Raw genomic sequence first — 16349 nt, forward strand, 5'->3', positions numbered from 1 at the left:
TTTCATGAGAGCGCGTTTGATATGTATGTACATTCGCAAAGAATGTTTGATCCACAATGGGACAAAGAATGGCCGGCGGTCAATGTTAAACAGACACGATTATTAAGCTAAAGTATGTGCGGGGTGAGCCGTTCACTTTGGCAGGAAGTACCGCTATTCTCATCACTTTTACGGTCGTTAAAACAATTCTCTGGACGTTATTTGTTGTGTCTTATGTCTGCTGCGACGACAAACTGCTGCGTTAACCCGTCACCTTTTTTTCGTCACGCAAGAACTCACTGATAAAAGATAATTTTTTTTCGCGCAATTAGTGACAAGAATTGCCACAAAATGTGCCATTACATGTAAAGTTAAATATGAATCTTGATATAAATCGCGAAGATAAATAGTTATGTTCTTCTATATCATTATATCGTGATTAGACAAATATGTCGATACAATAATTTGTAGAAGAATTCAGTGAGTTCAGCAGTTTTTGCAGACACGAAAAAAACGAGAAAGTTTCTCTCATTTATTTGTACTTGTTAATTTAAATATGTATATTTAAGAATATCGAAAGAAATTGAACCATTCTCTTTACCGTGAAAACATACAATTATACTTTCGCTTCTGCTCGAATTTTTCTCAAAAAATGATAACACAATCAGACGTCTTCGGAATAAAATTAGCACGCGAGGAACTTGCATAATTATTTCTATGATCTTCGATCATGCGTTTTACGCGGACCAGCGAATTATATGCGCGGTACAGTCAAATTAACTTTTCGATTTAATTAAAGATGGCGGAAAGAAACGCGCGGGTCTTTTCGTGTGTGATGGAGGATGATGCCGCCTTACAACCTGTTTCTCGAGGGGAATGAGCGCCGAAATGAGAGGATCATTTCCATGCTCTCGTGCGGTGCGCGTTTTCCCTTTCGGTCTTTCTTTTCTCTACATTTTTACATATTTTTCTTTCGTACAGTTTATATTTTTCATTGCGCGACAGTAACACAGCATCTAATAATGATTAATGTTGTATTTTACTTTGTCTCATCCTAATTATATTATTGTACGTTTTCACTTTTACTTTTTTTTATATTTCTTACAATCTATCTTTAGAAGTTTTATTTTAAGAAATAATAAACACTTCAATGAGTCTTTTCTCCACTAAGTTTGCTAAAAATTTGTCTTTACTTCTTGACTACAAATTTTATATAAAATAAAATTGTTTCTTTTCCAACGATACTTTTAGAGATGTCGGTTTTTTATATTATTATGAGGTACTAAATTTTCACTTTGTGTCACTTTACAAATAAATATCAAGAATATCTTATTATCAATTTCTGTTCATTAATCGTTAAAAAAATAAAAGAATTATTTTGCCTATACAAAAATTTTCGAGTTACTTGAAATTATCAGTTGAATGGCGGGTATGTGAAGTTGGCACCCCTATGTTATGCTATCATAGTTCTGTTAAGAGTTCTGAGTTATTTAGAACCATAGGAAGAGTTCTTGATAATTTTTAGAAATAGTTCCGGTCATTTTTACGATAACGAAAATCAGTTTCAAAAAATAAGGGTGCCAACTTCATATTTTTTTACACATCGAGTTCCAATAGTTTTGAGCAGAGTTTTAAGGTTCTTTTAAATAGTTATATAGTTCCTGATTTTTTTTGAAAGAATTCTGCAATTTTTAGATAAAAAAACGTATCTTTAATATCGAAGATATTTCTAAATAATCTTCGATATTGAAAGTATATTTTTTTATCTCTATAAAAATTGCAAAACTCTTTCAAAAAATAGTCAGGAACTATGTAACTATTAAACAATTTAAATTTACTCACTTTACTGTTGCTCCTTTATTGCCCGATGCCTCCCCGGGCCTCCTTCTCGTAAAAGTTTCGAAACACTTGCACTCGCGTTATTTTTTTTCGTTCGCGCGGGTTTTAGCTATCACAATCTTCGACGCGTTTCGGTAAAACGCGAGACACGCGAGAGCTTATTCGCGCGCGAATAAAATCGAAGCTCCATTTTCGCGTCGCCGCTTTTTCCAAGACCCACTTTTCGCAGGGGCTTATCGAACGAAGATGATCAAGAGAGCGACTTGGCCGTGATGCACTGAAGTCGCCCAAGGATGCAGCGAGACGAACATTGAGCGCGATTCACGATCAACGAGATCAATTTCACGTGTGCGATCGCGATCGGATTTATACGATAATTAACCGCCAAAGACGCTAATTAATACACTCGTCCTTTCGCGGACCGGCAAGAAACGCGCGACCGTTGATGACGAAGAATCGAAGAAGAGCACTGGAGGTGGAGCTAGACTGGCACTGCCAGGTTCGGAACGCGCAACGATACGTCGCGCCGAGTCGTAGTGGTGGGGCATTGTAGGGCTCGCGACGTGGGAGCTCGGCGAATCACGTCGCGACTACATACCCTCACCAGGTCGTAGTGATTGGGGTATGTAGTCGCGACGTGATTCGCTGAACCTCGCACGTACGTTGCGTCGCGAGCCCTACAATGCCCCACCACTACGACTTGTCGCGACGTGTCGTTGGTCGTTGCGCGTTCCGAACCTGGCAGTGCCAGTCTAGCTCCACCTCCAGTGCTCTTCTTCGATTCTTCGTGATCAATGGTCGCGCGTTTCTTGCCGGTCCGCGAAAGGACGAGTGTATTAATTAGCGTCTTTAGCGGTTAATTATTGTAATCCGATCGCGATCGCACACGTGAAATTGATCTCGTCGATCGTGAATCGCGCTCAATGTTCGTCTCGCTGCATCCTTCGGCGACTTCAGTGCGTCGAAGTTTCGTATACCACATTTCCCTTTTGGTCCTTCTCTTCCTGTCTCTCGTTCTCTCGTCGTTCTCTCTCATCGGTATTCCCCGCACTAAAAAAAATGATTTTGCAACTATAGCAAAAATTTTGTAGGTGCGAAAAATTAACTGAGATAGATAAACAATTAGCAAATATTGTAATATCGTATATATTTTGCACGTAATCAATCTAAATGACAGAGACAGAACTAAAAAATTCTATCTGTGACAAACGATATTCTATCAGATACAAAAAATAGCGATAATTTTTGTTGCGACATCTCGAAATTTTTTTGCGTGCGTAGCAACGCGGGATCCGCAAGAAACTCGCCTTGTAAGTTACAAGATGGGATTATTAGCGTCGCTAAAATAGAATATCTTTAATTCTAGGAGATATTAAAATCCCACGCATATAGCATTTATTTTATTTTTTATTTTATTTATTCTAGCCCTGTCTGCACTTTCGATTAAATTCTTCCTCTTTTTAGATAATCCTCAAAAAATTATCTTAATTAAAAACAAATACACGTACACAAAGTAATTTTTTATTTGTTTCTTAAATAATTGTATCTAAATACAAAAAGTATTAAGGCAAAATTATAACAAAAATATATTTCATTTCTTAAAAAATGTATATTGTTTCAGTATGAGAGACATATGATTCATCACATGTAAATCTAATTACAGTATAATGCGATAATCTTTGATACACAAATTGCACAAGTTTTGATACATTTGGTAGGAAAAGAAAATATTATTTTTATAACATAAATTATACTTATGATACAATATATATTAGAGTTAAGTTATTTTTCTACTGTATCTGTGAGTTAAACTCTCCAAAATTATTTTGTTCCTATTTTAGATCTTTTTTGTGCATAAATATCTCTCACTTTATTACAAAATTATGCATGCTAAAATTATAATCTGAATGGCGGAAAGATAAGGCTTTCGTTAAGCTAGTTTAAAATAATTTTAGCAAGAAGGAGATACGTCAGCCACAAAAATTACATCATGTATAATTGCGAAATAAGTATTTGATAATTACCGTGGTTATATTAAATGACACAACGGGTCGCACTAACAAGCGGTATAAATATTTATCTTCTAAGATAATGAGCAGTTAACGACTAGTTACTGTCAACGGTCAAAAAAATGTAGAATTCATTAATAACATATACACATATAAAATGATAAAAATAATTTGATGTAAAATCCAATGATGTAAAAATATTAAAATACAATATATTTGAACAATAAAAGATATAGATTTTATATTGGCAAATAATATTATAATAACAATTTATTAAAATAATATTATCAAAATTAGTAATATGTAATAATTATGACTGATTTTAAGCTCGCGATTCAAAAATTATATTTAAATTCAATAGGTAAGCAAGAGTTGGACGCGAATGTCAGTGCATCAGTTTCAAAGAAGAATTAATTTTTCGTTGAAATTGATTTTAGAGATTTTAATTTCTTGATATCGTACTAAGAACAATTAGTGCCCTATGCACAACCAATCAATTTCAATGAAAAATTAATTCTTCCTTGAAATTGATTCGTGCACAGTGCACTAATTTTTTTTGATACATTGATACCAAGAAATTAAATAAATCTTTAGGAAGAACAGAGAAGTTTATTAAAATAAAATCTTGAATTTTTAAAAAAATTGAGTATATAGGGTACTAATTTTTATTGATATGAAATTAAGAAATTATAAATAAATCTCTGAAATCAGTTTCAACAAAAAATTAATTCTTTCTTGAAACTGATATTTGTGTCTGGCTCTTACTTGCCCGTTGCATTTAAATATAATAATTAAAATTTATATAACAAATATGCATAATATAAAAAAAATTATATATGTTATAATAAAAGCATCAACATTATAATTGTACTCTTATTAGGCCAAAAATTAATCTAGAGTATATAATGAATTATATAAATACAAGATAAACATAAGAAACTTTTATTTTGGATAGATACAACACGTGCAAGTTAAATAAACATAAGTTTTAACACAAGACACGGATAAATCGATAGCGATATGAAAAAAATAATGATGAAGCACATACGCGCAACAAGTGCATCTGCTCGTATATAGAATGCCGCGCGACAAATGGGGACCAACGCGGAGCAGCCCGCGATTACTCATTCCGAAACACGTGTCCAGACTAACAAAAATGTGCCCGTCGATTTTTTATTAATCCAAAGAAGTTTTGGCGAGAAACGAGAATTACGCGCGTTTCCGTTAAGGGCAAAAAAATCTGGGCAAAGATGTGCTTCTTCTCCGGAAAAAGGGGGCGCGTGCAGCATCATGTCATCAGAGTTATATGCATATAGTAAATTTTTGCGCTGATACTGATTATACATCAATTCGGCCATCATTTAAAATACAAGTAATATGAATCTAATTAATTTGCATCACATTTCAAATATAATCTTGGCGAGGGGGGAATGTCATGCATTAAATATATAATATTTATAAAGTACAAAAATACAAAAAACGCATTTTGTTATTTTGTATCGATCGTATAGTTTAATAAATATGTAAAAATTTATAATTCTAAATTAAAAATATATATATATCATATTTATTAATTTTTTTATATCATCAATTAATATAGCTTTTCGTTTGGCTTCAACATAGAATTACGACTTATATAATTAATAAATATTAATATGACACCTTACTTAGAATCACCTCATAATTAACATGACATCCTTTACCTGGAATAGATCTTAGAATTTTTTCTTTCACGTTCTTAACATTCCGCGTTCTGAATCATTCTGTACACGTGTGTGTTTATTTTTTTTTATGAGAAAGCAAATTAGGTTTCTTTGCAACATCAATTTTAAACATATAAAAACGCACTCGCAGAGCGAGTGGCTATATCGAAATTCTGTATTTAGGACGGATTTCTGATTGCTTTATGCAATCCGTATCCTGAAATTACTACATCTTGCATATTGTTGCACCATGCGCGAGATAATCTCAATCGAGTGTGATTTTTTGCAGGACTGTTTCGCGGGAACAATCGTGACGCGCGAACCGATTTGCACGTAGAACGATTGTTACGTAAACAGCGCATTGCAATTTGCAACCGGAGAGTCGCATTCCCTCTGCACGCCGAGTCGCGCTAATGTATTTCTTGCGGAGTCGATATTATTGCTGCCGATTCGAGACGAGAGACGTCCCGTGAAGACGACGTCTTTGCGCATGCTAGTTGCCGCGGTAACACGCATTTTTCATCGCCGGGGTTTTATGAGCTTTTTGCGAGCATTAAGACAACGTAAACGCTCTCACCACCGTCGAGAATCGTGGAATTTCGCAAGCGGTTCCTTTCGATTGTTTAATCACACGCGGTCCGCGCATGCTCGAATGTTATCTCATCGTAATAACCCGTAAACGTATTTTCGCGTGAAATAATCTTACAAAGAATATTGCACTAAAGATAAAATTTATAGCGAGACATCAATCGTCAAAGTTTCGAGTTCACAAGAGAAACTTGCTTTAGTTGCATTGACATTTTTTTAATCCTTATGTAACACAATTCATATTTAAATCTTTCTAATATATTCTGTTGAATGTGCAAATATATACATTTCTATTCTATAGTTTTATTATTAAAGAAATATATATATTCAGTTTTGTGCAAAATTATATATGAAAGAAGTTGTACAATAAAAAAGCAAGTAAATTCGAATAATTCAAAACAACAATAATGTTAAAATGAATTTTTAAATTAAAAAGAAATTAGACTAAAAATTATTGATGATTTATTTTTTAAATTATTAATCAATTGTTCCCTAAAATTTATAAAAAATATATTAGATATTTTAGCTTATATTTCATTTTCGTAGTTTTAAAATTTTATAATGCACACGTTAATCATGAAACTCACTATTCCATCTTTTAGTCAGGTATTATATAATTAATTATGTAATCTTGATAAATAAATTACTTGGTCGGATCTTGAAATAAGTTTCCGAGATGTAGCTTTCCACGCGGTGCAAGTTTGCGTGCGCAATGTTAGAGCGGGCGCGCGAGTGTCGGAGCAAGGATAGCAGCAGCCGGAGTGGGGGGAGTTCATTCATAAATGCTCGAGTGAAGGCGTCAATGGATGCGCCTGCAAGCGAACGAGCGAGACAGCATCCGCATTTCCCTCGCCGCCGTCCATCGTTGGCCTCTCTCTCCTTCTCCCATTCTTTCTCCCTTTCTCTCTCACCAGTGTATTATTCTTTTTTTCTCGCTCTTTCTCTTATTCTTTCACTCCGGTTTCTCTGCTATTGTCTTTTAGCAACTTTAAAGCACGAGACGGGCTCCTTGTTGTGCATACACTGTAAAAAAAAATGTGTTAACTTGACTAAACCGTTCAACTAAATAATATTTTGTTAACTGAACATATAAAAATATTTAAATTAAATATAACATATTAAATCTAACAAAACTTTTGACAAAACGTATTTGAATTTTTTTTTACAGTGTAGAATATGCAACGATCGATCTATAGAGATTTTACCTAACAGGTGCGTCCTCCTCTAGCTGCATTTTCTTGATACACTACTAGAAATATTACCTCTATTTAGATTTAAAATTTTTAGTCACAGAAATGGAAAGGCTATTTTTTTTAAACGTTTCATAAAAGAAGAACATTTGAGAAAAATGTCTTAAATTTTTTTATCAAATCTGATTGCAGAAAAAATGATAGAAATGATATAAATATTTTTGTAGCATATTTGCATAATTGCAAAAATAATTTGCTAAAATCATGTATTAAATACTGTTATTTAATTATGTTTTTATTTCATTCCAATTATTTTAATTTATGTAATTTTCTTTAATTTTAAATTTCTTACCATCTCTCCTCGCACTTAATGATAAATTAACAACAATTTATCAAAATTATAAGTGAACTCTCGATATCACAATTAAGATTTTTACAATAGTATGGAATATTTCTATGGGATATGAATTGAAATAGGAGAGAATATAATAACGATAATTTGTTAGTATTCGTCAACGCTTGTTTGATTTCTCATTTATTCCCCTCTTTTCACTGATTATTTGCGATTCATTCTGCGAGTGTCTCAGTCAGTCAATAATCGATTTGTCAAGAAAATAATAGCGATAAACCATTTAGAGTTTATTTATTATTGTGGAACATCAATTAGAATACGGTAACATACCAAATGGACGAAAAGAGTTAGAGTCCGACACGTGGATATTCGAATAATGCACATTAGGATGATAAGCATTCTTCTGCTATATACTCGTATATATGTATACATATGCAGATACATATCATATGTATATCAAAATAATGCGTAACCATCACATGAAATCATTTTTCGAAATGCGAAAACCAATTGCCTTTTATTTCTTTTCTCTCTCATGAAATATCTTAAATATTTTTGCTCAGGATTTAGCCCTCAAATAAATTGTCATTGTAAATGCAGTTGAACGCTAATTTATGGGCGTGAAAATCTTTATCTCTCCTCTAGCTAGAACTAAGATAATTGTGATTTATTATTATTATTTCTTATTTTTCTATTTTATTTTTTTATTATATTAATTACAATTTCCTATTTTTTACGAATATAGCAGTTTGAGTTTTTTTTTACAGAATATAAAATTAATATATTTGAAAAGGGGGCATTAATATATATAAAAATACCTCATGAGAAATATAAACTTAAAGACGTTTCATTACGAACACATTCCAGAGGACGCATAACGCATCAAAGTTGAAGTTCACCTTTATTTACCGACACATTTTTGGAGGAGTCAAACACCCCAAGTCCTCGGTATACCTATGTTGGTGGTCGTTCACCCTACAGTCGGGGCTCAAACACATACAAACTTGTCTCAAAAACTTCGCGTTGCACACGATAGTGCCGCGGGTCCAGCGTATTATGCGCACACGCACACATGACAGTTCGTAATTACGCATGTCGCTGCTCCGCTATCGGAGGTGGTGGTGTCGGTATTCGCCGAAACGCATCTCACGCCCCGCCGTATTCCCTCGCGATCGCATCTGTCGTGTGTATGCGACCACACAATATAAATGTACACGCGAAACACACGCAGCAACGGCGACTGCAGCGTAGGCGTGCTAAGGCAAGACCCCTCTCTCATTCTTTCTTTCTTTCTTTCTTTCTTTCTTTCTTTCTTTCTTTCTTTCTTTCTCTTTATCCCCTGCTGCTCGTTTTTCTCCCTGGGCGCCCGGTGATAAGTGCATACCGCGAAAAACGAAACGCCGGATATGACGTCACCGCGCCCTGGCATATTTGCGTGCGCGACGACGGTAACGCGGTTCGCAGCTGCAACTGCGACTGCGGCGGCGCGATGAAACGCATGCGTGAGATTAGGCACGCAAAAATCATCGGACATCCTTTCATCTCTCGTCGAATTTTTTTTTATTTTTTCCAGTCGCCCGATTAAACGTAATCTGTGTGATGTAGTTCTAGCGTAGGTCGTGTGCATTAGATAGACGATGAATAAATTGATTTGCATATTGTAGATGTAACTCTCATAACGAATCCCCCCTTGCTTCATTCTATTAATAATAATACTCAAAGATAGGAATTCTATATGTAAATTGTCAAAATTCAAAATTATAAACCAAAGTTTAAGAGAAATACATTTTTTAAACAGATTTTGAGTAGATAAAAGATGTATAAATTATCTTTATAATGGTTATTAATATTACATAATATAAAATTTGAAAAAAAAATATATTTATTCAAATTTCGTAATTATTTTCATCACGATGCAATATTGAAGGAGAATATACATATAATATAATATATAAATAATATATAAAATAAAATTATACTTTCGAAGAACTGACTTAAGGAAACAACCTCTATGTCGTTTCTAAGAAACACAATCGACAGGCATCTCAGTATGAATCGCAGGAACGCATTCTGTTTCGTTAAAAATGCAGTTAGGAACTCAGCGTGGCGCACGTACAATTATCCTTGAACTTCCGTTTCTTCACAAAAGACAAAATGTTATAACGTGAACGTATTGCCCGTGTAATCTTGCTAGAAGTTCAAGTTCTTACAAATACTTGCAGGTTCTTCTTAAAATCGCTAATTACATATAAACAATATACATCCATAAATTATTGCAAAATTAATGTACAAAATTTGTTCCAAGATATTCGATGTAATTATACTTAAAGAAATGATTTCGAAAACTTTCTTCTTCAAAAGATCGCTACAATTCGTTTATAATATAGAATCTATCACCGCATTTTTACACGGCACGTTACTCGCAAGAAACAGAATCTAAAAACACCGAAATTCCCTTACATAGCTTTTGGTATCGAATGATCTGAAGACGCCACTGCATACCTGTGGATGCATTAGAATTCCATGCGAGAGCTGAGACGGGATGAATACTATAATAGAAGCAAAGAACGTGGCGTGAGTCGAAGGAAAAAACACGTTTAATTGTGTAACACAGAGTATCCTAAACTTGGAATAAAAGTAATAACCAAAGATCGCCGAATACATTATTTTTTACATTTTTTAAATATCTTTATATATCTTTTTATTATAATATTTTAATATTTTATTTTTATAATTTTATTTTTTAATATTTTTTATATATTAATTTGTATTATATTTTTTAAATCTAAATTAGAAACGCATATGATAAAAGTAATGCCATTTATTATAAGCTGCTTATCGTTTTTACATAATTTAAAAGAGCTATGGGAAAAAGTTTCCTATTTAAATAATTCAATTTACATTTAAACCATATATAGATTTTTTCTTACGTTTTATATAGTACTTTCAAAGTATGTTGACGCGATTATCTCTATTATTTTTTTGGTGATCTTTCCAAAAAATCTGTATTAGGAAATTCTGATGCATCTTCATGAAGCAAGGATCTGAAATAAAAACAGCATCCGAATGAAATAAGCAAGGAGTGGCTCGAACCGCAAGAGCGCAATTTCCTGCTCACCGCGTTGGGTATAAATGATCCATTGAATGGACGAGTATTTTACGTTCATATTGTTCTTACTTAGAGGAATAGAAAAGACCCCGTAAAAGAGTACAATGCAAAATCCGACTTCATTATAGCACATTTTTCTAGGGTTACATTAGATCATTGCATTTAAAATGCTGCATATAAAATCATTTTACATGCAATTATAAAATCAATAATTTCTAAATTATTTTCGAGAAAATAAAACATATAAATTCAATAGGTTGTTTTACAAAAATTTCATTGAAAAATTAAAAAAATTTAATGTGTATTTCGGAGAATGGAAATATATGTAAATGAACATAAATAATTGAAAAATAATATCAGTTCAACGTTATACATATTTTTAAATGCATGACATCACTGTTGAATGATATCATTGTGTTGCGTCTACTTATACTCGCTCGACTCGGAAACCACACTTCTTCCCGTCCGTTGCCCAGAATCCGCACGGTCCAGCGGATCGCCAAGTTCCGCGACAGAAGAGCGATTGCACGAGAGAAAAATGTCGGGGGAAAAAAAAGAAAGCAAGAAAGTAAAGGTACACTTCTTCGAGTCGTATACCGGTGGTAAGTGTGGGAGCGAACGCGATATCCTGCACCCACGTGCAACTAAACCTATAACTCACGGCCGGCGTTGTTAAGTATCTGGATACAAGTATGTAGACACAGTATCCGGATGCTTCTCTTACAATGTATTTAACGCCAAATGTGTATATGACGAATCTTCTCTCGTGCGATGATCGATGCGCCTCTCTTTTTAATGATATCTGCATTATATTTAATTCTTGTGTGGATACTAAGCGTATATCTCCGAGGTTTCAGTTAATTATACATTGTGTTTCGTTTAGCACGGTTGATAGAGAAAAGATGAAGCATTTCAATGTCCTCATTTGACAGCGCTTGAATTAAGTGTTGGCAGCACGTACATTTACATAATTATGTTATAAACCAACTCATTGTCGCACTACTCGTTCCTTGTAGTTGAATAATGCAAGTCTTGCGCACATAATCAAAATTGTTGATTCCTCGACTTTGTAGGGTAACCACTTCCTAGAACGTTAATTACCATTATCGTTATCGTTTGTTATCGTTTGTACTATCGAGGAGACGTTTGCGTATATGAAGTTGTCGTTGCATCAAGAGCCGAGTTGTGCGACAATTGTTACAGAAATATGTAACTGACATCGATCAATAATACGACTAGTCAACTTGTCTCAATCAAATGTTATTTTACCAATTAATTATCTGTTATCTTTTAAATTATATAATTTTACAAGACAGATATAGTTTAATTTTTATCTAGCACTAGAACAATCCAATTCGCCATTCTTCGGTTTTGTATTTAAAAAAAATAATATAAAGTTTATTTAAACTCGATTAATATTTTTTTATAGAAATCAGTTGATTAATTTACTAATTAAGTTTTAAAATAAAAATATGTTATAGAAATTAAAATAGTAACATGTTGTAAATAATATGTAATACCTTATTTTTGATTAATATTTTTTGACAGAAATCAGCTGGTAACTGTCAAAAATATTAATCGAGTTTAAAGTATTATAACACATTATTTAAAACATATTATATTATTTTAATTTTTATAACATATTATTTTAAAAATTAATTAGCAAATTAACGCTTTAATCAGCTGATTTCTGTCAAAATATATTAATAAAGCGAAAATTTGCTAATTAAATATTCTAGCTTACATATTTATATTTATATTGTGTACGTTATAATTTGCTAATTAAATTTTAAAATAATAATATGGTAAAAGTTATATAAAATAGTAATATGTTGTAAATAATATGTTATAATACCTTATTCTCGATTAATATTTTTTCTTTCTAAAGCTACATCTTTTCGAACGAATCTCCTTCGAGTTTTAATTAATTATTAATATTAAATCATCTATATAGTATTATCGCGCGCGCGCGCGCTGATTAGAATGAAGTTGCCGATGTTTGTAGAATAGCGGCCATTACCGAAACGCCGCGAGTATCAGGCAGAGTTGGAGCTGCGTCCCGCTGTGATTAATTAGTAAGCATAGTCGTTAGAAACAATTTTCACCCTTTGTATTGTAATATTTATCAATCGCATATCATAATTTCAACGTTAATATGTAGGCGTAATTGTTCGAAACGCATATTTCGCGAAAAATTGGATGCCAAAAATCTCTTGCCAACATAACCCAACTTAATCTGTTGTCGCGCGCGCGAATGTGTTGCGATCCGTGGATATATCTATCGTTAATTCTAGCTTACATATTTATATTGTGTATGTTATAATGCGAAATAATAAGATTATTCTAATATATGTATGTATTTTATTTGTTACAGGTAGCATTGCGGTACATAGTGCGTTTCACGCGTCGTGTCGGGAGTGCCGTGTAAAGTATCGGGCGATCGTAATTATTCGTGTTTTTGCGAGTGTCGTGAGTGCTACGAAGGACCAAGAGAGGAGGAGGAGGCATCGGGCAACATCGGGGCAACTACGAGGTATGCAAAATAAAACATTTTTTCTAAACTGCATTATTTATGATATTCGGCACACACATACATAATTTGAATATTTTGTTTTCAGATCAATGTGCTGTGTATACTACAACTCCGCTATTGCACGTATCGGTGAGTGAGAAATGGTTTATTTTATAATATTTCTATATTATAATATAGCTTCATGGTGAAAAATACTGTCAATATTTTTTTTGCTGAAGAAAAAATTTGACAAGTTTATTTTTCAATTTTTACATATAATTGCCTGATTTTCCCGATATAAAATTATATTTTTTACATTTAATTTTACTTGTTTTAAATTACAAATATTTGACATCAAAATATTTAAAAGACAAACTAAATTTTTCCTTAAAAGAGTTAAATCAGCATTTTAAAGATTCATAAAAACATCTAAAGCATTTGTTGGCTCGTATTTTTTCTCCACATTATCAATGACTTCCTCAATGGAAATAAAACTCATATTTGTTTAGGAAAGAATTTAAGAATAATTTCGAAGCACATGTGTTGCACGTTCAGGCTGCATATATTTATGTATTTATGCGTTTGATATCGATTTGATATTCCGCTGTATACTTTTTTCCACTGCGCTGCGCTACATGATTCTCGTTGGCGGCGGCAACAATGCGTGCTTATGGTATTCAAAACCTAAATAACCCGGTTATACGTATATATCGATAACGGTCACGTACACCGCAGCTGGTTTCATTCACAAAACTCGTGTATTACGTTACGCATCGCGATTTAAGAGAGTTTGCGTTTGATTATTTTACTCATTACAGGCGCAAATTGATAAAGATAAATAATATAATAAGATATTAATTCTCGATATTATTATATATGATGTATCCACAGATTTGCCATCATACATTTTTATCATTAAGTATATATAAAACAATATAACATGATATAAAACACAATATGACAAGATATATTATATTTTATTATAGATATAAAAGAATGTGATAAAGCAAAATACACACAGTAAAAATAAAATTATCACTTCCCATTGGAATTCCACGTTGAAATTTATGTGTTCGGGTCATTCACTGATACTTATCATTTAATTATCTATGCGCTTTTGCGGTAGATAGCGCGTATGATTAACATTTCCCTCTGTAGGCTGATACAACCGTTACGTCGTGTTAATCAGCGAAAGAATAAAACTGTAGACCACAGAGATATATATATATATGATAAAAATATATATATATTGTATATATTACATATATTTTTCAGTGTTCTCCCTTCAATTAATGTAATTGTCAGCACATGTTTCAAGAAGGGCGGATATAAAAAAATCTACGCGACGAACATGTGTTTTTGAATCTCCGTTTATCCTTTAAATATTTTGACTTTTTACACGGGCCCCTCGAGATCTCGAGGGACCATCCTATGATTTCGAGGTGACGCTGAAAAACATTGGATGCACCTAATCTTTCGTTTCATATTTAAAAAAAATAATAGTATTTAAAGTCTCAAGTAACGACTGATTTATTAAGCTCTCGAATTTGTGTCGAAATAGTTGCGAGAGAATCCTTGAAAAGAATTTAAAATTAAAGAGTTCTTTTGCACAAAAAAAACTATCTTATTAGAATTAAATGTTGCACACACACACACACAACGTCTTGATATTGGTGTTAGTCACAATGTTACACATGTAAAGATTATAATCTCAGAAAGAGTTTTTTTATGTGTAAGACTTGATTTTGCCATTAACGAGCTAAAGTACATTTTCCTGTATCTGCAACGCCGAAAAAAGGAAAGTCAAACCGGCCGGAGATTATACCGGTTTTAATCGGCTGATTTAGAGCTACACACGTAATACGTTATGTAATACTATGCTTAGAACGTTAGTACGAAAGATGGACGCGATTTCTGTCGGTGAACGGTCAGTTGGAACGGGGCTTCGGAAAACTGGGTTTTCGAGATTGAAAGCCGGGACTAAGAATGGCTCGATTGGGATAGGTTTGGAACGAGCTCCGAGGCCGCGCGCGCACACACACCGGGCTTTAAATCTAGTTAGATTAAGCCGGGGGGACCCCACTCTCTTCCTCTCTCTAATGTGACCGCGTCTCGGCAAAGGAATTCCAGTCCGAGATCCCATAGGCGAAGTGAAGATGTATACCCATTTTCCGAAACGGAAAAGAGAATTCCAAGCTACGCGCGCTTGTACGTGACAGCGTGAAGCGGACATTTAATTTGTCACGATCTTTATGGACACCGGTGCCGAGACATAATTAACGATGCTTTTTAAAAAACATCTAATTGATTCGATAGTATTTTTTTTTTTATTATTATAAGAATTTCGTGATCAAATATAATTAAACGGTAGTTTCTTTAGTTCTGTAAATCGATGCCACGTTTCTAGCTAGAAAGTATCGTATTTCCACAAATATATTTATTGAACATCTTGATGTCAGTGTATGAGATACATTCATAATCTTGAATATCTATTAGATATCTACTGCAAGACTTGCGGACGGGTCATTTCGAGACTGTCAGTCTCTCTCACACCCTTCGTTCAAATTAATTAGTCAATCAATTCTGTGTATATATGTGTGTTCGAAGGAGAGACGGCGTTTAAATCTAATTCGTCAGACACGACAGGCAGGATAGAGGAAGACGCCAGGCGAGATAAAGCACGGCGTCGAGCGATCTAAGATTATTCTCTCCACTGCGGGCTAGTTGTGCGTGTTCCTGTGCGTGAATGGATTCTGGGAAGGCGCGACCGCGTCGTCGGCTCTCTCTTTCGTGAAGTACTCAAGTGACCATGGACCAGGCTTGTGGGCTATGTTAGGATAGATCGTTTCTACGTTGGCCCTTCGTGCGATCCAACGAGGATCCACGGGGTGATGCGTTCGCTGTCTTTCTAGGTTGGGCTAGTCTCGGGCTCCCTTTTAACCTGCCCGCATCAACACACAGCAGCGACCGCCTGCCGTCCGTTTCAAGTTCCTCTCTGTCTCTTTCTCACTTTTTTCCTGCTCAGTCTCACTCTCCCTTTCCTTATCCGTTCTCGCACTCTCATTCGT

General features: G+C 33.9%; 1 protein-coding gene across 3 annotated transcripts in view; it reads left to right on the forward strand.

Moving 5' to 3' along the window:
• LOC145944522 (uncharacterized) overlaps positions 1–16349 on the forward strand; it is a 90075-nt gene that overhangs the window by 57888 nt on the left and 15838 nt on the right. For 2 of the 3 annotated variants that reach the window (XR_014426688.1, XR_014426687.1), the window contains one exon: positions 13144–13275. Coding sequence is in view for 1 of the 3 variants with exons in the window: in XM_083052887.1 (XP_082909013.1) it covers positions 13144–13302; positions 13388–13431 (203 nt within the window). In the remaining 2 variants the exon portion in view is untranslated. Of the gene's footprint in view, positions 1–13143; positions 13303–13387; positions 13432–16349 lie in introns of those variants that run through there. The other variant, XM_083052887.1, reaches the window with a different exon arrangement.

Source organism: Prenolepis imparis, unplaced genomic scaffold, assembly GCF_030444845.1.
Source record: "Prenolepis imparis isolate NDT839.2.m4 unplaced genomic scaffold, iyPreImpa1.0 SCAF_13, whole genome shotgun sequence".
Classification (NCBI taxonomy): Eukaryota; Metazoa; Arthropoda; class Insecta; order Hymenoptera; family Formicidae; genus Prenolepis; species Prenolepis imparis.